The following is a 22186-nucleotide window of genomic DNA, read 5'->3' as shown; positions in this document are numbered from 1 at the left end:
TTTTATTTTGCCCTCTTTATCTTATGGAAATAACAATTAGGGATAAACTAAAATGATAAATACAATAGGAATGGAACATTTAAAAATCATGTGCAGTAAAATAAGTAGCAAATAGGACGAAGAATCAATGAGTGCTGAATAAGTAATAAGTACAAAAGTCGTTCACCAAAGTTGATTGATCGATCATTTAAAGAATTATAGCTGACCAACAAAACAAGGAAGACTGAAATATTTAAAAAGAATGGGAAGATTGAAAAAATCATATCTAGATGGGATTCATAATATTCCAAAATGGAGACTTAGCATTTGAAAAATCTAAAGGCAATGTATGACATGGTGCATGAATATGCAGGAAAAATATTTTGTAATAATCAAACAGTATAAACAGATACACTAAATGGCACTAGTGTAAACTCAATTTAGCTATATTTTATTTTGTCTAATGCTTTCATTTTATTTTATTTCTTATTCCTTTTCTATAGTTTGCATAATGTTGCTTACCCCGAAAGGGTTGATACGATAGCAATTGCACTTAGACTTATATAGCGGTTTACAGCCCTCTCTAAGAGGTTTACAGAGTCAGCATATTGTCCGCAACAATTTGGGTCCTCATTTTACCCACCTTGGAAGAATGGAAAGCTGAGTCAACCTTGACCTGGTGAGATTCGAACTGCCAAATTGCAGGCAGCCGGCAATCAGCAGAAGTCGCCTGCAGTACTGCATTCTAACCTCTGCACCACCGTTAATTCAAGTTTTTCACTTTTTTCAAAGTGTTTGAAATACATTACAATATTATTTTTTTTTTAAAAAAACCTGATGGTTAAGATATTTTGCATCATGAAATATCAGACATCAAAATGACATCAAAAATATCAAAAACTCCAAATGATGTCAGTTGCAATTCAAAGACTTAATTATCACGCCTGTTCTCAAAATAATTTCTAACATTATTCTATTAAAAGATACGTTTTTATAATTAAATCTTCTGACATTCCATCCCCCACTTTTCAAAGCAATTTATATTTGGTGTAAATGTTGCTTGTGCTGCAAACTAATAGAATCTTCTCTGACAACTGTTTTCTTTCAGAATTTTTTTAGCTCAAACTCAAAAGTATTTTGGAATGTTCATGTACATATCCAAGATAGATTCAGAAGCAGCATTTCCTCAATAAGGAACTTGAGTTTTATGTCAAAATATAAAATACTAGCAATTTTTTTTAAAGTTTTTTTTGTACAAATGAGGGAATGCTTGCTTTCCTTAATCTGCATTGCACTCAGGCAATACCAAACATAATTTGTATAGTGAAATCAAAAGTACATAAGCTAGTTCAGGGGTCGGCAATCCTAAATACTCAAAGAGTCACAAAGGTCCTAACCGGAAGCCCCCTTTCAATTCTGGAGCCGACCAGAAGCCGACCAGAAGTCTGGTTTCCCCACCATAGAGTCTCTTCCTAGTGTGGCATCCTTTTTCCTTTACCTGTTCTAACTAAAAGCCTATCAATTGTAGAGCTAGCCAGAAAACCCACTCCTTGCTATAAACTCTCCTACTGGTGCTTCCCTCCCCCACCACAGCTGAAAGCTCCTCTCAAAGGAAAGGAGCGACAGGGAGCCACAGTAGAAGATGAAAGAGCCACATGCGGCTCCAGAGCCACGGGTTGCTAACCCCCGAACTATTTAATAAAATGTTTAATGTTTTAAAATAATTAATGTTTTATTTGCTTCAACCTAGAGATAGGGGCTTGCTTTGTGAAATGCGTTCAACTTCCTGCACTAACCAATAAGGGCTGACACGTTCAAGGGAAGCTCATAGTATGTGACTGCTGATTATGTTGCTGAGGAAAGACAGTATTGTTGTGTTTGGTTTTATTTTCATGATTTTGCATCAAAATGTATGCATGTTGTGTTTTATATTATATGGTGTTATTGTATTTGGTTAATATAATAAAATACAAGCAGGATAAATTTGGAGGGGGGGTAAAGTGTTTATATTTTGATAAACGATTTTAATTTAAAACATTTCTCCACTCTAGCTTCAATAGTAAGCAATTTCAGGTAAGAAAACAAATTATTTATTTGGAAGCAAGATGTAATACCTTCAGAGCAGTAAGCTAGAGGAAAAAGTCAGGTGAAAAAATAGTTGTTGGTAAATCATATTTATATTATATCAAGAAAACTGCATGATGGGTTCAAATATGAGACTAGGAACTATAATCAGTTTAAGAACATTTTTAATGCTTCAATGCACTTAATTAAGTCAAGCCTTTTCATGTAAATGTGTCAAATTGTCTTTTGTTTAAAAAGACCACTACAAGTTTGATTAAGGTTCAACCCAAGCACAGTTTTCAGGCAGAATGGGATAAATTGGAACTTGCTTACTGATCAGCTAGAAAGTAATCCAATAGCTCACAGGTGTTCAGTTCAGAAATAAATTCAATGTGACATGTCTTGAGTAAAAAAAAACACTTTACACCACATCCTCAACCATAAAATTCTGAAATGTGTTAGAAAGTGACATGGCAAAATAAAAAAAGACTGACCACAGTATGACAGCAGAATTTAAAATGTGAAAACAACTATGTAACCACAGTTCTGTACTTTCAACTGCCAAGGCCAAATTAACAAAAAAGTTTCTTAAATTATAAGTTCACTGAGGACAGAATGCATTATATCAAGAGACTCCTCTTAAATTTATAAATAAATACACCCTAAAACTGCAAAGTATAAACTGAAGCACTTAAACAAATGATTTTTCTTCCCGCATCATCAGGTAATAATTTTCTCCTTTAGTTCCACAAGTATTCCTCTATCTTTTAAAAAGTTGTACTCTACTATTAAAAGTTCTATCAAATTGGCACCAATTTGATAGAACAGGAATAGGAACATATTCTTTGGTATTTATAAGATCTCTTATAGATTTTTATACTTTTGAATTAAAAAATAAAATGAGGCTATGGCAGGTTGTAAAGTGAGGCACTAGTTTCTTGCATAATATTTATTTCCAAGAAGTATTGTGGGCCTTCCATGTACATTATAAAATAAACATGGGAAATGACTGTGGTTGCAATTCTTGTTTAGAAGAATGCTCTGTTCAGACAATAATCTGAGAAGCTAAAGAGCATCTTGGAGTCTTCAGAAAGCATTTAGACCTTTCACCCCCTAGTTACTCCAATGTTGGTTTGCTTATAAAATTTATTTACTTATAAAATGTATTGATCACCCATCTGGATTTAGAGAAGGGAACAGAAAGATTACATGCTATGTCTATAACTTAATGAAGAAGTTTTGAAGAAGTTACCACAAGTTATAACTTGCTGCATCTATTACAGGAGACATTTTGTGATGGAACAAACTTTCTTTTACTGAAGCCATTTTTAAGAGAACTGACAATATGCTTTAAAGCAACAAATGGATCAATACCAAACAGTTCTGTATTCCTGATATTTTAAAATATGTAAGTGCATACATATGCGTGTGTGTGTGTGTGTGTGTGTGTGTTTGTGTGTTTGTGTGTGTGTGTGTGAATGTACAATGAAACCCCAATATCAATGTTATAATATTTTTGTACTGCAATATATATGTATTTGCCTTACCCCACTTCCGTTTTGTGAAGTAGCCATCAGCACTGGGATCATTGAAATGTCTGCTCATCATTGTCTCTCCTCCAGCATGGAAATCATATGCAAACACAAGAGCTTTTCAAAGAGAGACCAAGGTGAGAGTTAGTAGGCATCTGAGACATGCTCTTTTGATATAATTGGACAACACCTTGAATTGAAAAACTTACAATGCTCTCCAAATGCTTTAGTGGTGAATACTTCTCGCAATGTTATGATATTTGAATGCTGGATTTTTTTCCACATGTCAACTAATACCATGCACTTTGTATTAACAAGACGAAAACCTGAGGAAAGAAGAAATAGAACCCCTTTCACATTCCAAGCACTCATTAACGTCCAATGGAAAGCTCACATCTATTCCAATATCTGAGCTGCCACCAACAGACACACCAAAACAAAACATATTTATTTTTTTTAATATCCTATTCTATGGATCATCATTAGGGCCAAATTTGTGTTACTTATTTCAAAGGAATTTTTTTAAGGAATGATTCAATTTGATATCCAATTTGTGATTTATACAAAGAAGTGCACAAATGCTTTAGGTTTAATTATCTGTACCATTGAAATTTTAAAAGATGACAACTTAGGATTTCCCTCACCATGTATCCTCCGAAGGCAATATGGCAGATCATCTTTGCTATTTACAGCTTTGTAGCATGATGTTATGTACCCAAAGTTGCTTGTTTTCTGTATCCGATTGGGTGGTGGCAGTGGTTCTAAAGGGAAAAGGCTGTGGTAGCTGTCAACTTCTGTTGGGACAGCTAAACCAGTTTACAGAAATACATTAGACACGACTAAAAATTATTAAGAAAACAGTTATTACAGGCACAGAGAAGATCAATTAGAGGCACACACTTTTTTAGAGGATTGTAGCAAAGTTAGAAATTTAAAATGACAGTCTGATGCAAATCATACACACTTGGTTTGTAATCAAGACATTTGCCTTAGGACAGGTAGAAGTCTAATATTAAAGAACAAGCGTCCTACTGCAAATACTATTTTGCCTTTATTTTTTAAATAAAGGCAGAAAAAGATATATGTGACCATTGTTAATCGTAAGGGGAACGTTTTAAGACAAATAGCCAAAAATCATCAGTGTTGTACAAAATAAAATTTTAGGAGAAAATATTTGTGAAAGCTTAAAATAAGATTAAGTTAACCTTGCTTAATAGCAATAGAAATACCATTCAGACTTATGCAACTCTTCACAGTGCTTCACAGCCTTTCTAAGCCATTGATAGTGTCAGCCTATTGCCCCCAACAATTTGGGTCCTCATTTTACCAATCTCGAAAGGATGGAAGACTGAGCCAACTTTGAACCAGTCAAATTAATGACTTGCAGAACATTAATGTATTTAATCAGAACAGTATAAAGCCTCACAAATATGTTACTATGGAACATGGTTGCCTTACTCCATTCCCCCATCCCTTTCTGGATAATAGCAGCTGTGCTACCCTGTTCTTTAAATTTTTTTTAAAAAGCAGCCACATGGCTCTACCGTCCCTGTATTTGCATGATTTGAAGCATTTTCTGCATTTCACAAGAATTTAAAGCAAGCAGTTAACACACCTGTATGCAAAAATGGAACTTTTTAACAAAGAAATGCACAACCTGTGACTTTGGTGCCAACTCTGTCAATGATATCAGGTTTTTACTTTTAAGGTGGAAGATAAACAAGCTATAGTTTATGCTCCAAAATAGGCATATGCCAGACTCATGAGGTCCCCTCAATACCTACTCCATATACTGTATCTACATCATTGCAGCTCTGTCCCTAAAGGGTTAAATATCATTAAGAAAAGATTGTCATCCTTGCTTTTTTGTTAGATTATTCCATTAAGTAGTAGACTACTAGTAGGTAGTAGAGTAGGGTACTTGTACTAGTAGTAGTAGAGTAGGGTACTAGTACTACTAGGTAGTAGAATAGGATACTAGTACTAGTACTTCCATGATAAGCAGGCATTTTTAAATTAGATTCTGGACTCATCTATTCCCATCATTTAATAATTAACTTCCTTTACCACAGCTCCAGCTAATACCTGAATAAATCCAACTGCTGTACAAGCCTAATCAATTACTGATCTATTTGCTATAGTAAAACAGGTCAATTCTGTATGTCATATATTTGCTGATTTTTATTTCCATAAAACTACAATCCAGAAAGCTTCTTTTGATACATTTGAACTGACATTTTTTGCTATTTTACTTCAGAAAACTGGTCTCCTATTCTATTCAACATCACTTTTAAGATTTGTCTGAGAAAAGGAACAATCCAAAACTCTACTGCACATGTGGAGATGGCCAGACTCAAACAAAGAAGTTATAAATAAAAATTACGCTTAAAACTGAAACAATTTATTTTCCACTCAAGATAACTTTTCATGCTGAAAATATTACACCAAGTTTAATTAATAGAAAGTTATCTTGATGTTTTGAACACCATCCTACAATTGATCTACTCTAAACTAAAAGCAATAAACAGAAGATATAAAGGCATATTCTTCCACAAGAACATGCCATTTGTGTTAACACTTATAAAACACACATCAATATATTGCACTTGCTGTGTAGGCTTGGAAGCCAGATGTACATAGAAAAGTACCCACCATCTCCAATTTGAAACCCTTCCTATGGCTATTAATATTAAAGAAATATTATGAATAAGGTGGGATGGTTTTTAATTCATAAGTAAAACCAAACATTTGTATTTAAATTTAGGCTGAAAGTAAACGCAAATTTGGATCTGTGGAAAAAAAGAAAATATGATGAAGAAATACATGTAACTACATTAAGTTTCAATAGAGAGAGAACCTCATATACTAAGCCAGCCTGATTATACACAATACAGCAATTGGTTATATTAACAAGCAGACTCTGCAAGCACATGGAAATAACAAGACAAATGGGTTTATGTTAACTTAGATTTCATGTATCTTTAATAAATGTATGGTGGTTGTGAATGGGTGTGTGTGTGTGTGTGTGTGTGTGTGTGTGTGTGTGTGTGTGTTTGGGTATTTGTAAGTCCATACCTGCACACACAAATGTAATATAGAATTATACAATTTATAGTGTATGTATATGTATGTGTACATGCGTGTGTAATTTAGTAGAGTTATGAAGCTGAAAGCAAGCATAAATACACTTCACCAACCCAACTTAAAATTCAGGATCTTTAATTACTTACCAGGCATGTCTGCTTGATCTATCTGAGCCATTGTAATTAAGTGTCTGTTGATCAGCTCCTATAAGTGAAACATTTTATACTCTTACAAAGTATAAAATTTATGTTGTTTTTTTTAAATGGAGTTGTGGTAAACTATAAAAATAAACTGATGTATTTTTCTGTTTTATCTGATCTGACTGCTTTACAAAAATGTAAAGCTTACCTAAAGTAAACTTCTTTAAGATCTATGAACTTTTGAATATGATTGTTGATATATCCAATAGCCAATTAATTCTTCTGGTTTAAAAACTGACTACCTAATCCTATCAAGAAAATTCAAGACTGTTCTTCAGCAAGTATGTCTTACAATTAAAGCAAGTAATTCTTACAATTAAAAAAGGTCTTCCATCCTAGATTTTTTTACACTACCCCTTAATAGTAGCATTTTTGTCCTAGCATTTTTATAGTGTGTTCTCTCACTATTCTCTGGCAATTGTTTTAGTTTTCTTTTCTCAATGCTGCAGATTCACATTTAAACACAGCATGGGTATTAGACCACTCCTCTATTTAATTCAGTCCAAATCATCATAAGAAAATGTTTGCATCTATGTAAGGGAATAAGATTTTGGAGAAGAAATGAAGCTATTACTTCATTTTTATAAATAAAAAGCATGTTAGCAATTTTTCAGGTATTTACATATATATTTATATAATACCTATTTTTATTATTGGATTATATATATTTAGTACACTTGATCTCAAATAACTATTACATGGCTTCTGATTCAAAAGCAAAAAAGTGCTTCAAATCATATGCAACTATTTAAGCCTGGGAGATCATCACAACTATAGATTCTAGAAAGACATGCCGTTCCACAGCCTTACAAATAAATGGTTTTTTTTTTATTCTTCCTAGCAAAAAAATATTTATCAACATCTATGTATTATAAGGTTATATGTATTAAATATAATATTCCAAAAGCTTTGACAATACAGGAATAATTTTCTATTTTGTCTTCCTAACAACTAGATGGTCAAACTTTCTAGTATAGTTGTGGTTTGCTTTCCTTACACATTATCCACAACTTTGAGGCATGATCAGTTTCTTTTCTACAGTATTATACAGTATTATATTATATTATACAGTTAATACAAATATTGTCCTGTGAATTGAATGTAGACTAAAAGATTCTTCATACAATTGACAAGCAGAGATAAGCACTGCTTAATTTGACAGTGGTGGTACTATAGTCATATATGTACAGTTACTTTTTTCAAATATATTGGTAACCATACAAAGATACTATAGATTAAAACATTTACAAATACATGTAGTCCTTGATTTACAACCAGTTGTTTGGTGATTGTTCTAAGTTAAAATGGTACTGAAAAAGTGACTCATGACCATTTTTATGGCCATTGCAGCATCCTCATGATCATGGGAACAAAATTTGGGCACAATTTCAAAAATGAAATTGGTTCACATTTATGATAGTTGCAGTGTCCCAAGGGTCATTTAAATCATCTTCTTGATCTTCTGACAAGCAAAGTCAATGGGAAGCCAGATTCAATTAACAACTGTATTACTAACTTAACAAACTGCAGTGTTTCACTTAACAACTGTGGCAAAAAAGGTCGTAAAATGGGGCAAAACGGACTTAACAAATGTCTTGCGTAGCAACATAAGTTTTGGGCCCAATTTTGGTACAAGGACTGTCTGTATTTTATGTATTTATAAAATTTATAAAATTTTTATATTTAAGTGACTCTTAATGAGTACTCATTGTTTGAGAATTGATGACTGACACTACAATCCTATATGTTTTGGGTTTTTTGCACGTGAGTCTAATGTTTATCAGGTTTTCTTTAAATAATTTTTTTGGCAAATTTTAATGGGTCAGTCTCTTTTCTTCCTCCCTCTAGGTCCGGGATGATGAACCTATGGCACGTGTGCCACAGGTGACACACGGAGCCATTTGTCAAGGGACGCGAGGCGTTGCCCTGACAGCTGGCTAGCGAGCATGCGTGTGCTGGCCAGCTGAGTTCAGCCTTTTTTAAAGCAATTTTTCGCCCTCTCCAGGCTCCAGAGGCTTTATCCATAGCGCAAAAAAACGTCCCTATGGGCAAACCGGAAGTTCAGGAACGGACTTCCGGTTTGCTTATAGGGTCAGTTTAAGCCCTCTGGAGGCTTCAGGGACCTTCAGGAGGCTTCCCTGAGGCCTCCAGAGGACTAAAAACGACCCTACAAGCAAACCAGAAGTCACTTCCGTTTGCTCGTAGGCTCGGTTTAAGCCCTCCAGAGGCTTCAGGGACCTTCAAGAGGCTTTTTACCAACATCTATTTTCAAACTGGCAATCATGTCCTATGAACATTTCCAGGTTTTTTCCAGAAGTGCAATTTCACCTGAAAAATCCAAACCTTTAAATCTTGACTAATCTTTTCACAGGATGCTTACATTTCTCATACTCATAGCCTTTCTCATTATGAAGTTTACCATCAAAAGGACTAAAAATATGAATATGAAACCTTGCCAAATCCCACTATTAAGGTTAAATAAATATGCAATGCTGCTATTAGTTCTCATATAGCACTTCCAATTCAAATAGAGTGTACTTATGCATATATTACACTTCCTGCAATGCAGTACCTAGTTTTACAATGTACTGAATACAGCTTTTTACAAAAATTTAAAGGAAACATTGTGCAAACATTTAGGAATAAAATTGATTATTTCATTTTTATATTTTAAAAAGAGTTTACCTGTCTGAGTTCATCAGCCATGAAGAAGGAAGGTGCATTAGCTTTTGGTTGCATATAAGCAACATGAGGTGCAGTTGGAGGGTAAATGTGATAATTTGGGAATACCTATTGAAAGCCAGTTAGGAAATAGATAACTTTCAGAAGTTGAAAGATCAATAGAATTTAAAAACTGTCTTAATACATTCAAGGAAGCACCATAACACAGAGCTTCTTTGATACTATACAGTCTATTATTGGCTTGAACTTATGCTGTACTGACTAGCTAATTCTAGCAACATCCATTCTACAAAGGATTCTAACATACTATTACCATTCATTCACCATAGTTTCTCTAAATTAATTTGGCTATTTCAGACTCCAAATCTTGTTTTTTTATTTAACATTTCATATATTTGCTTACTTGTTTCTCTCTATTACTTAGAAAAATATTATTTTTTTGAAAAAAATTAAAACCCACATATTCAGCAATGTAATTTAATCAAAATGTTGGTGCCACTTTAGCTTGTATTTAACATTTTATATTGTAAAATGAATCTCTTACTAGAGAGGTTTTTTATCTATGACAAAGAGATTAATAACTGAAGGTTCTCTATTTCCAATTCAGTTAAGCATCAAATTTTATCATATAAGGATCTTTATTAATCACTTAATAGTTCATAAAATTTTGTTGTTACCAGCTGTTCAAATCCTATTTTGGACAAATCCTCTCATTCCAGAGAACAAATCAAATTCTTTAAGAAGCTAAGCTAGCCTTAAAAAAACAAATTTCTTCTAGGCAAATGTGTAGTATCTCCTAGGCAAACCTGAGGCATCAGGTAGGCCTGTGTCTAAAAAACAGCTTACTCTCCCTATTAATAGCAATAGCAATAGCAATAGCAGTAGACTTATATACCGCTTCATAGGCCTTTCAGGCCTCTCTAAGCGGTTTACAGAGAGTCAGCATATTGCCCCCAACAATCTGGGTCCTCATTTTACCCACCTCGGAAGGATGGAAGGCTGAGTCAACCCTGAGCCGGTGAGATTTGAACCGCTGACCTGCTGATCTAGCAGTAGCCTGCAGTGCTGCATTTAACCACTGCGCCACCTTGGCTCATTAAATTCCACTTACTTGGGAGCATTTCTAATGAAAATACAGAAATACTTTACATTCACTTTGTTGACATCTAGCTACTAACATCTGTTCCAATTGGCAACAGCTCTTAAGAATTTCACTAAGATACCTTATCCCTTGCCACCAGAGCTCTGCCACTGAGCTATAGCTTCTTCCCATCTATTCTAGGGGATAAGAACTGTACAAAAATTATAGCCTATGCAAAGAGATAAAAGGCTACTTTGGGAGGAAGCTATCACAACTGTTTACCATGATAACAATGGAATTGTTAGGAGTATAAGACACACCTTAGTTTTGGGGAAGAAAAATAAGAAGAAAATTATGCCTCTGCCTACCAGCATCCATGGTGTTCAGCTGACACATGGTAGCAAGGTCAGCCAATGAATAGGCATAGCAACTAAATCGCCCAATGAAGGCTATTTACACTCTGAAATTTGCTGTGTGAGCAGGGCGACAGGAAGGAGCCTGGCTTAGCCAAGAACTGAAAGTGAAACTGCTTGTGTTTTCCTTGTATTTACTGCTACCTTGGAAAACCTGCTTTTGGTAATGTATTATATATTATTATTATTTTGAATCCTGCTGAATCAGTTACTGTGCTTTCTGAATGTGATTGCTGCTGCAAACTCTGACCAGCCAGGTCAGCTTCAGCATTTATTGCAGCCTGATTCAGCACAGCTGATTGGCAGGTGAATGGACTGCCGAGATACACCCAATCAGCTGTTCCAGGCTGCAGAGATTGCCATAGACCATTGCTGCCTCCAAGCCTTGCATTTTTGGCCTCTGGTGGGGGTGGGTAGGGCTACATTCAGTGTGTAAGACGCCCCCAAATTTTCATCCTCTTTTTTTGGGGGGGAGGTGCATCTTATACTCCAAAAATACGGTAACTCAAAGTTAACATAGTTTATCATATCTGAGTGCATGTAATATCTCCTTTATAAAATATGAAGAAGAGATAATTTAAATATGAAGAAGAGACATTTAATAGCAATTAAGTACTGAAAATAACAGTAAATAATTTTTTGCTGACAAGTAGCCTCACAACTGAAGCTAAATCTTACCATTCCAGTTAGAGGTGCTGGAGTTGTGTCAGTATAGAAATAGGTTGTTCCACCCACCGTTTCTTTCTGAATCACTTGGCCAGTTGTGGGGGGCTGTGAGACAGCATTAGTAACTGGTGTAGAGGCACTAGTAGGCACCATATAATTTGCTGGGTTCGGAGTGTGACTTCTTCGTCTAGGAGCAGGAGATGTGTGCGGGGTGATTTTAGGAGAATGAAGGGGTGACGATCCTGCTGACAGTGACATTCCTTGTGCAAATAAAAAGGGGAAAAAGACTTGCTGGTAAACCAGGAATATGTTCCAGCATGAACTCTAAAGCTTGAAAAATTACAAATTCTCTTACAGATCAGGAAAAAAAAGAACTTTGGAACAAGATGTTTGAAAATGTTCCCAACCTTAGCCTATATTCAGTCTTCAAATGTAATTGTTAACAGACATCATGTAGGTTGATTGACACAACCTCAAGGTTGCATGTTGAAATCAATGCCTCAGCCTTATAATAAATCTAGTGATTTGCAAAACTCGCCAATTTAGGAACATTCCATTGCAGACAACTCCAAAAAATTATTTTCTCCTCCCTCCATATCATATTAAATCTCCTCTAAAATGACAACAACCAGATTTGATATAGTCTGGAGGAAGAACAGAACATTCCAGCAATGTCTGAAGTGCATCATTCTGTCATCAATAAGTTTTCTCATTTGCGTTATCATCCATAAAAAAATGAAATATCTTTATTATAGGAAATATGAAAGAGTAGAAAATATGACAAAGTTAAACAAATAAAAACTAGCACAAGTTTACTGGCCTCTGATATTTTGTATTCAATATAGGCATTGTTTTTAAGGAAAACTAATTGGGTAGAACAATTATTTTCATGAATGAAATTCAGTTTCTAACCATAGTATTTATGATATTAAAAAAAATCTCTGACCCTGAAGAATTAATAAAGAATCAAACTCAAGGTAAACTGCTCCAAACTCGATTGCAGAAAATATGACTTCAGCAAAAGAGTTCCTGGAATTCTCTACCTGACTCCGTTGTTACTTCCTCAAACCCCCATAGTTTCAACCTTAAATTGTCTACTGTGGACCTCACACCATTCCTAAGAAGTCTGTAAGGGGGTATGCATAAGCGCACCAACATTCCTACCGTCCCTGTCCTACTATCCCCATTTATTTGTATCCATTTCATGTGCTCATGTCCATGTTTATACTTATACCTGTTATATTGTACATGTTTGACAAACTACATAAATAAATAATAAATAAAATAAGTTAAAATTCCCTAGGCTACACACAACAATGAATGTAATTGTCATCCCCCAGTTTGATTTAAATGATAATTTTCCTCCAGAGAAATTTTATATTTTCAGAACAATTTCTCGATGTAAAAGATTCAGGTTTAATTTTATTTCTCCATATTATATTTCTTGCTCAAGCCACATAATTTAAAAAGTCATATATTTGTGTGACTTTTATATAGCCATAGCTGCAGGAAATTTTAGAATATAGATCAAGATACAGTTTTCCTTATTTGTTAGATTTACGTCCCACTATTTCTTCAGGCTCACCCACGCAGTATTGTTTCTTCCCGTTTTATTCCTAAACAGCATGTAGATTGGACTCAAAGACAGTGACTGGCCATTTATAAGCTTCCATTGTCTAGTATTGCCTTAACTTGGATCTCTCTAACATTGAAACTAATCCCTTTAAAGAATATTGTTTTAAAATAAACGCCTTTCCAAGTACCAACATTTATTTATTCATCCAGTATCTAGATTTTTTTTATCCAACTTTTATTATTTTATATTAATTCAAAGAAATGAATATCATACTTATTTAGTAAACACCTTTATATGACCACTATGCAGTGATTCCAGACAGCTTACAACAAATTCCACAACAATAAAAACCCATCCATCCATCCTCTTCCTATTTTCCCATTGTGAGGTGTTGGACTGAAAATGCATGGCTGGCTCAAAATCACCCAGCTGGCATACTGCTGAGTCCCTGAAACCAACTTTAAAAAAATGGAATGTATCTACAGTATAGATACCGTGTTTGCCCGAAAATACAACCTGTCCTGAAACTAAAGCCTTGCCACATTTTTCGCATGGGCAAAAATATAAGCCCACCCCTGAAAATAAACCCCCTGAACAACCTCCCTGCCTCCAGCCAGGCAGAGCACGCTCACCGACATAGCGATATCCTGAAGGGATCAAGCCACAGGAGCCGGGGGAGAAAGGCGCTCACATTGCTTGCTTGCCGCCTTCAGGATACCGCTAGGTTGGGGAGTGGCGTTCTGCCTGGCCGGAGGGGGGAGTTGCCCAGCTTTCCCTGCAGCAGCAGAGCATAACGTCTTCTCCGATTCCAAACTCCCAAACTCGGCTGCAGAGTCTCCCAGCAGCGGCCGCTCTAGGAGTGTGCTCTATGGTTGTGGGCTGGCTCCTGGAAGACTCTGTAAGAGAGTCTTCTGGACAGAGTCTTCCAGCATCCAACCCACCACCATAGAGCACACTCCTAGAGCGGCCGCTGCTGGAAGACTCGGCAGCCAAGTTTGGGAGTTTGGAACCAGAGAAGACGTTATGCTCGGAGCGCGGCAGCGGCTGCTACAAGGAGAGCTGGGCCTGGACATGTTGAGGCTAGGAGGCATACCTGCCGGGGGCGGAACATACACTAATTCAACCCCCTTCTCCAGCCTGGCAGAGCTCCATGCACTGACCTAATGTGCCAAGCCGCGGGAGCTGGGGAGCAGGAAGAGCACCACGTGGTTTCTCGTCTTAGGGATACCCCCTAGGTCAATGAATGGCGCTCTGCCCAGCTGGAGAGGGGGTTTGCTAGGCGGTTGCTCATGAGCTTGGTCACCTCATGGCTGCTTCACCCCTGAGGCTGTGCCCAGCTCTTCGGGAGCCAGTTCACAAGGGAGCAGCCACCCGGCAACCCAAAACAATAAGCCCTCCCCTATAATAAGCCCCAGACCATATTTTGTAAGTAAAAAGAAAATAAGACCCTGTCGTATTTTTGGGGAAACACGGTATCTACATAGAACAACTACACAGGAATCTTATTAAGCAAGATCTACTTTCAAGAGGTCTTAGCCTAGTAGATCTCATGCTCCATGTGATTCCAAGTCCAACCTTATCAAAAGAAAAATGAGCAAATTAGATTCTATAGATTCTGTATTCAAAAGTGTTTAAGTCTAGAAGCATAAATGCCCTGACCAAAGGAAATAAAGCCCCTCCCTCCCTCCCTCCCTCTCTCTCTTAAAACTCCTATATTTTTAGTTATAAAATCCACAAAACTTTGGAAGGACAGTTGATAGAGCTAGATATTTTGGTAGAGTATACTTTATTTTAAAGGTATTCTAACTTTAATATGAAAGTCAGGAACAGTGATGAGCATTTACTGTCAAAAACAAAACAACATGAACATCAATGATTTTGTAATCAAGCATTCCAGAATCCTGACTTTTCATTGTTTTGTTCATGTATTATTTTGCAACCACAGCTACACTTTTCTACAGGTTTGTGCCCCTGGCCACTACTTTAGGAAAAATTAATAACTTATTTTTTTAGTGCCTAGAAAAATTAAAATTCGTAACTTACTAATGCCAAATAATGACAAGAAACCTTTAAGAATTACTCTTATAACAAAGCAATTTGTATAAGGTTGTAAAGAGAACTACATGAAGTTACAATTTGCATAGCCAAGATTTATTATGTCAATCAATTCCTAAGGTACAACAAGATAAATTAGTTACTACTACTTAGCAACTTACCTGTGCTATATTTTAATTAAAAAGTAAAGAAATTATTCTAAAACTTACCTGGAGCTAACCCAGGATTTGCAGGATTTCCCATGGAAGGATGAGAGAACAAGGCTTGAGAGAAGGCAGATATATTTGAGTGTGACATATTACCAAGTCGGGAGTTTGATCCTCCTTTAGGAATAAACTCACTTGCAGTGGGATTTGGCGTCTGTTTAAAAATCAGGATATATTATATGTTAAACGTGAAGACATATTTGTTTACTAAACAAATCATTGTTTACTAAACAATCAGGAATTAAAAACCCCAAATCTAATATTTCACATTTCAGCAGACAATTAAGAATTAATATCAAGGTCCAAAGACTAAAATTACTCCAGCGAAGTTAATGTGGACTTTATATGTTATTCCCTTTTATTGTAATTGTTCTCTAAGCATGACTTTTCAAAACTGTGCTTGGTTTGTAATATTACATGGCAAAGAAGAGAAGGAGAAAAAAAAGAAAACATTCAATTAAGGTGAGCATTTTCATCCTAACTGGATATAAGTACTCTTTTACCGTCTGTCGAAATACAGATCTCCATATAACTCTATAATTTAAGATTTGCCAATCTACAATACACATGGGTCAATTATATTTCAACAATTCTCAGCTTTATCATTAAGCCAATGGTAGTCTGTTCATATAAACGTATGATATTATAGAGAACTAGACTGTAGAATTATTTCAAAAAGCTTATTTTAGTTAGTTATTATAATTTAATTTTTGGTCAAAGTTCAGTTATCAATTACACCTTATTCATGATCTAAAGAAAAAAACAGAGACACTAAAACTTAAAACAACATAAAATATAAAAGACTTAAAATAACAGAACATAGTAATCAATATATATATATAAATTAAATAACAAAGAAACAATTATATTCGCCTCACAACATCATTCCCTGTAAATGCCAGTTTGAATCTTGATGTGGTTATATAATTCAGTACCAAATCCTGGACGAATTAGAATAGCTCAACAAAACATTCTTTGGATAGCATGTTCAGAATGCGGTTATGAGTTTCTTGGCTATTATCATACTTTAAAAGATAAAATGAATTATAATCATATATAAGTGTATTAACATTTAGCAGAATATTAAATATTTATCTTTTAATTTGCCTTTTTTATCCAGGTTGATAAATGAGATTTCCCCTGTAATTTATTATATATTAGTAAAACACTCCTGTTTATATATTTGTAACATTTAACTGAGCAAAACTCTGCATCATAGGACAATAATTTTTGAATCGATGCACCTCAAATGAGCTAACTTAAAGAATGTGTCAAAAATCTGGAACCCCTTACTTCCATAGCATTGGCAATGTTGTTTCACTGCTGCCATATTGCCACGGTCAGTGATTATCATTTCCACTGCACCTTGCCAGCTTTCTCCCAGGAGAGTCAATGGGGAAGCCAGCAGGAAGCCAGAAGTCCCACCTGCTCCCACTACATTTTTGCCCATCCTTCCTCATTCTATTTCTCAGAAATAGGTCTGGCAAGCCAACAGGTCATGAGTAGTCTAGTTCTTATTACTATTAAAAACTATATATGTTGTCTTTTCATAAAATAAATCCAAGGAAACTTAAATAACAAAATAACCAAAAAGCCACCACACTGCTGAGAAGTGACACAATTTAATAAAGTGCAGAAAAAGTCACAATAATGGAGGCCTTTGAGAGGAGTGTGAATCACTGTGATAGTCTCAAATTTTGTGATACTGCAACTGCATACATGAAGTTGTGTGAGGCCCTTATGAATAAAGCTAATGATTTCACTGAAGATAGGGATGGGCGAGAAATAAATACCTTTCAAAAGATATACAGATTTGATCATAATTACATTAGGCTTATTTTCCATCAGCATGTCTTTAAATGTCTTCAGCTGTTCTCTTACTACCCAATAAAGTTGTCCTTGATTTGAAAACCTATACATTTAAAATAATGGATAAAACTACTGAGGTTCTTTAATTAACATGTACACCTCTTCAGACATTCTTAAGAACATAGATACACTTGTCTGAAGTCACTAGCCAATAAGAAAATATCTGCCACCCAAAGTATCCCAATTTTATTTATCTCTCAAAACTCATTCTAGGCTTTGCTCCCTTTTTTCTATAGCCAAACCTAACTCAAAATACAATGTGTTTTCATAGTGCTACCAGTTAAGAGCTGACGGAGTAAAAACAAAAAAATTAAACGAAAAATCACAGCCACCAGAGTTCCTGATATAAACTTAGTTTAAAAAACAAAGATTTTGCTGTTCAGTTTGTTAAATACAAATTAATACCGCCCTACTCTTCTTAGTAATGTTTAAAAAAATCTTGTCACATCTGAAATGTTATAGCATTTTATTGTGCCATAATCTACAAGACACCGTATTTATTGGAAAAATTATTACAACCATTTTTGAACATTACAGTCATTTTATCAGTGAGATGGGCAGCATATAATTTGAATTAGTTAATAATTAATTAAACTTTTACAAGACTAATAGTCTGCTCTATATCTTTATATGCATCAGTCACCTTTGTACCTATGTTGTCTCTGTGTCTTTTCCTAAATAAACACAGCATTTTTACAGAAATCTTATCCAAATCCAATATTTTTCATCCCTAACATTTTCAAATAACAAGATGACACAATGCATTTTTCCCTATCAAGAAACTGGAAACCATCATATTTAGTTTTAATGAAATATCATGACACAAGCAATTGTTATTTTCAAATACAACAAATCTTAGAAACAATTGCTAATCTTGTACAAATATGTGAAAAGGGAAAATGAATAAAAATCTTCCTTTTAAAATACATTAATGACAACAGCTCAAATATGAAACATGGAAAATATGATAAAATATAATAGCAACACACAAACAGAATCAAGACCCAACTTACATCTCATTTATAAAACTTTCCTGACTTTATGAACAAAATATTAAGCATAATATAGTCCTGATCAGAATATATTAAGAGAAAGGGGTTTATTAAAGTTATTCACATAGTGATTTCACTGTAAACTTTACACCTCATTTTCCAGAATAGTTAGGGCACAAGTATATTGTAGTTACAAAAAAATAGCTTTTTCATCTTTTGCTTTTCTTATGACTCTCAGAACTGTACTTTTGTTTTTTATATATATTAGATTAGGTGCCGTTTACTTGCCACCATTTTCTACCATACATATAAAGAAATCAAAAGGATCATAAAAATTGAATGTCATACTTTCATTAAAATGGGATGAAGAGAGAGAGGCTTGTTCTCCAGTGCCATAACTTTCAATCAGTATAATGTGCACTGTACACCTTAGTCTTTGATTAAGCTTACACTGCAGGTCCATTAGAGACCGGTTGCTCTGACATCTGTAGTTATGAAAATCTTTGTAAGGTTAGTGCTGGCCCACCTGAAAATCATCACAAATCCGCTGCTAGACTCCTTGCAGTTTTCCTACTGTGCAAATAGATTGGTAGATGATGCTGTTGTCATGGCACTGCACTACATCTTACAACATCTTCAATCCCAAAAGACCTATGCAAGGGTCCTGTTTGTAGACAGCTCAGCATCCAGAAATTATTTTCTCTAAACTTACTCAGCTATGCCTGTCCACACTTGTGGGTGGATTATAAGCTTTCTGACAGATAGAAAGCAGCAGATGAAGCTAGGTAAAATCAGATTGAATATCTGTTTAATTAGCACAGGGTCCCGCCAGGGTTGTATGCTCTCTCCATTACTCTTTTCCACCTAGCCCAATGACTGCATCTCTAAGCATTCCTCTGTTAAAGTACTGAAGTTTGCAGATGGTACAACAGTCATTGGCCTAATTTGAGACAGTGATGAGTCTGCATCATTCAAGATGGAAGATTGAACGACAATTGGTCCCTGTGCTGCAGGCGGAACAACCTAGAGCTGAACACACTTCAAACTGTAGAGTTGAAAGTGGATTTTAGGAGGAGCCCTCCTGTTCTAGTACCTTTTACAGTATTAGACAACATAGTACCAATAGTAAGATTTTCACATTTCTGGGTTCTATAATCATCCAGGATTTGAAATGGACACCTAACATTAGAACCATCATTAAAAAGGCACAACAAAGAATGTTCTTCCTGTGTCCATTCAGAAAGTTCCAATTGCCCAAGGAGCTGTTGATACAGTTCCACAGAGGAATTATTGAGTCTGTCATACAGCAAATGAACAGGACACATAGAGACTTCAACATATAGTTAGGACTGCAGAAAAAAAAAACCAATTGCAAACAGCTTGCCTTCCATTAAGGACCTATATACTACATGAGCCAGAAAGAGGCTGAGAAAATATCTACATATCCCTCACATTCTGTGCATAAATTGTTTCAACTCTTCCCCACTGCCCCCTCCCAGGATGCCACTATAGCGCATTGCATGCCAAAACAAGTAAACAGAGCCAGTTTTTTTCTTCATGCCATCATTCCACTGATTACCTAATTACCGCAGTACTGTCGTATGTCTATGTCTATTTACCCATGTAGTAAGGTTGTTTTACTATTATCCTTATCATCTTTTCTACTACCTTTTCCTATTGGTATCCCATGATTGTAATACTCTGCTGTTTGTATGTACACCAAGAGCTTATATACAGGAGACAAACTCCTTGTGTGTCCACTCTTGGCCAATAAAGCATTCTTAAATATTCTAAGGTTGCAGAGGGGAAGATTATACATATCCAGTCACCAACATCCTTCCTTAAAATGCTTCTAGAGGTGTACAATTAGCATGTCTTTGTGTAATATTAAAATTCATCTGGCTAACTGAAAATTCATTCTTTTTCTTTCATATAAATCAAACACCCTTCCTGTGCTAGTATGGTTGCCTCCTCCTCATGTCCATTGTTATCCCCATCTGCAATACTAACTCATCAGTGACTAATATTTGCATGTTATTTATTTTTGTTATTCAGGCAAAACCTATTCCACTTTTGCATGTTACACATTTTATTTTACAGTACAGAACATTAATCCCACTACTTCCTTAAACAGCATTTAATTATACAGAAAATGTAAGAACAGAAATTTTCTCTTCATATAGACTTTTGAATTCTCCTTTTTTATATGGAATACTATAGCATAGTAACTTATAAAGCCCTTCATGGTATTGGACCTGGGTACTTGAGAGACCGCCTGCTGCCAATTACCTCCAATAGACCGATCAGATCCCACAGATTAGGCCTCCTCCGAATCCCATCCGCCGGCCAATGCCAACTGGCGACTACCCGGAGGAGAGCCTTCTCTGTGGCTGCTCCGACCCTCTGGAACGAGCTCCCCGTGGAGATTCGAACCCTCACCACCCTCCAGGCCTTCCGCAAAGCCCTTAAAACCTGGCTGTTCCAACAGGCCTGGGGCTAAAGAGTTTTTGCCCCCCTTCTCGAATGGTATGGTTGTTGTGTGTTTTTAAATTTTGTATTGTTATGTCTTGTCTTTTTTACCCCCCTGTCTGTTCCCTGATTGAATTGTGAGCCGCCCTGAGTCCCCTTCGGGGAAAAGGGCAGCATATAAATGTAATCAATCAATCAATCAACTATACAGGATTGAGTGGAGGGGGGAAACGGGGAGGGTGTCTTGAAGGATCTGGATTTTCTTTTATGCCCTTATGTGTACCGAAGCTAGATTTTTTTAAAAAATTGCAACTATTTTATATTGTTTATGCTATCATATTAAAATTATATTCAATAATTTTACAATTTCAGTTTGAATATACTGAAATAACTCAACTGATCAATAATCTAATTCTTAATAATTAATACTAAAATAATTATATGGGTTACCAATTGATTAATTCCTTTAAGGGAATGATCAAGAGGTCACAACTGGATCTTTTCAAATAGTTTCATGTCCTCTAACAAGCATTTGTAGTGGATGGAATTTGTTGAAATTGTAACTTGAAACTCATAAAGGGTAGTTTCACATAAGAACAGCTATCCATTAGTGAGATCACCAAGTTACGTTGGACCAGTTACCTCCCTTCAACTTGATATACCTCATATTATTGATGGGAGCGTGTGCCACTCTGAGCTATATATATAGCCTTTTGAGTGTCTTTTGCAAAGGTGAGAAACAGAAATGTTGACATTTAATTTCTCTAAAACAAATACCGTAGATCACAGTTTGGCTATTATATTTTTCCACATTCTATTAAGCAATGAATGAAAGAATATTATTATACTGAAATACAGCACTGCAAGCCCGCATCCATGTATAAAAAAGATAACTTGATTGCCTGACAGGAAAAAAAGCATAATCTACTGTGGGATAAATGTCTCTGGAGATTCTCAATCAACCTAGTCATGATTGTTTCAAAGGTACTTTTTCCAAAAGGCAACTAAACTTTGGGTTATTTTCCTCTGAAAATGTTTGCACACATCCAATCAGCTTCTTCAGTTCTCTATGGGAGAAGCGAAAAAAATGTAATCAAGAAAGCCCAGTTGCCTTTTGGAAAGAGCACCTTTGGATATGCAGTGGGCTGATTCCCCCCCCCCCCCCCGTAAAATCATTTTAAGTCTTATAGCAACTAGTCCTTGGACATTCAGAACAGATTCTCTGGACTGAGAGCTGTATCAGAAAAGTAAGAAATATGAGAAGACAAATAGAAATCCATTCTCGCTTACTGAATAACAAAGTTCTAGACCTGTTAAA

General features: G+C 35.5%; 1 protein-coding gene across 4 annotated transcripts in view; it reads right to left on the bottom strand.

Moving 5' to 3' along the window:
- The window catches only part of PAN3 (poly(A) specific ribonuclease subunit PAN3), a 71098-nt gene that overhangs the window by 14925 nt on the left and 33987 nt on the right, over positions 1–22186 (bottom strand). For 3 of the 4 annotated variants that reach the window (XR_015697461.1, XM_087721248.1, XM_087721246.1), the window contains 7 exons: positions 15542–15692; positions 11714–11961; positions 9545–9649; positions 6806–6863; positions 4220–4381; positions 3785–3901; positions 3591–3692 (listed from right to left, as the gene is read on the bottom strand). Coding sequence is in view for 3 of the 4 variants with exons in the window: in XM_087721248.1 (XP_087577374.1) it covers positions 3591–3692; positions 3785–3901; positions 4220–4381; positions 6806–6863; positions 9545–9649; positions 11714–11961; positions 15542–15692 (943 nt within the window). In the remaining variant the exon portion in view is untranslated. The remainder of the gene's footprint in view (positions 1–3590; positions 3693–3784; positions 3902–4219; positions 4382–6805; positions 6864–9544; positions 9650–11713; positions 11962–15541; positions 15693–22186) is intronic. The other variant, XM_087721247.1, reaches the window with a different exon arrangement.

This window comes from Thamnophis sirtalis, unplaced genomic scaffold, assembly GCF_051295495.1.
Source record: "Thamnophis sirtalis isolate CommonGarterSnake01/CBP01778 unplaced genomic scaffold, rThaSir2_p1.2 scaffold_8, whole genome shotgun sequence".
NCBI lineage: Eukaryota > Metazoa > Chordata > Lepidosauria > Squamata > Natricidae > Thamnophis > Thamnophis sirtalis.
The sequence above is the reverse complement of the archived record's forward strand: the minus strand, read 5'-3'. Positions and strand labels throughout refer to the sequence as shown.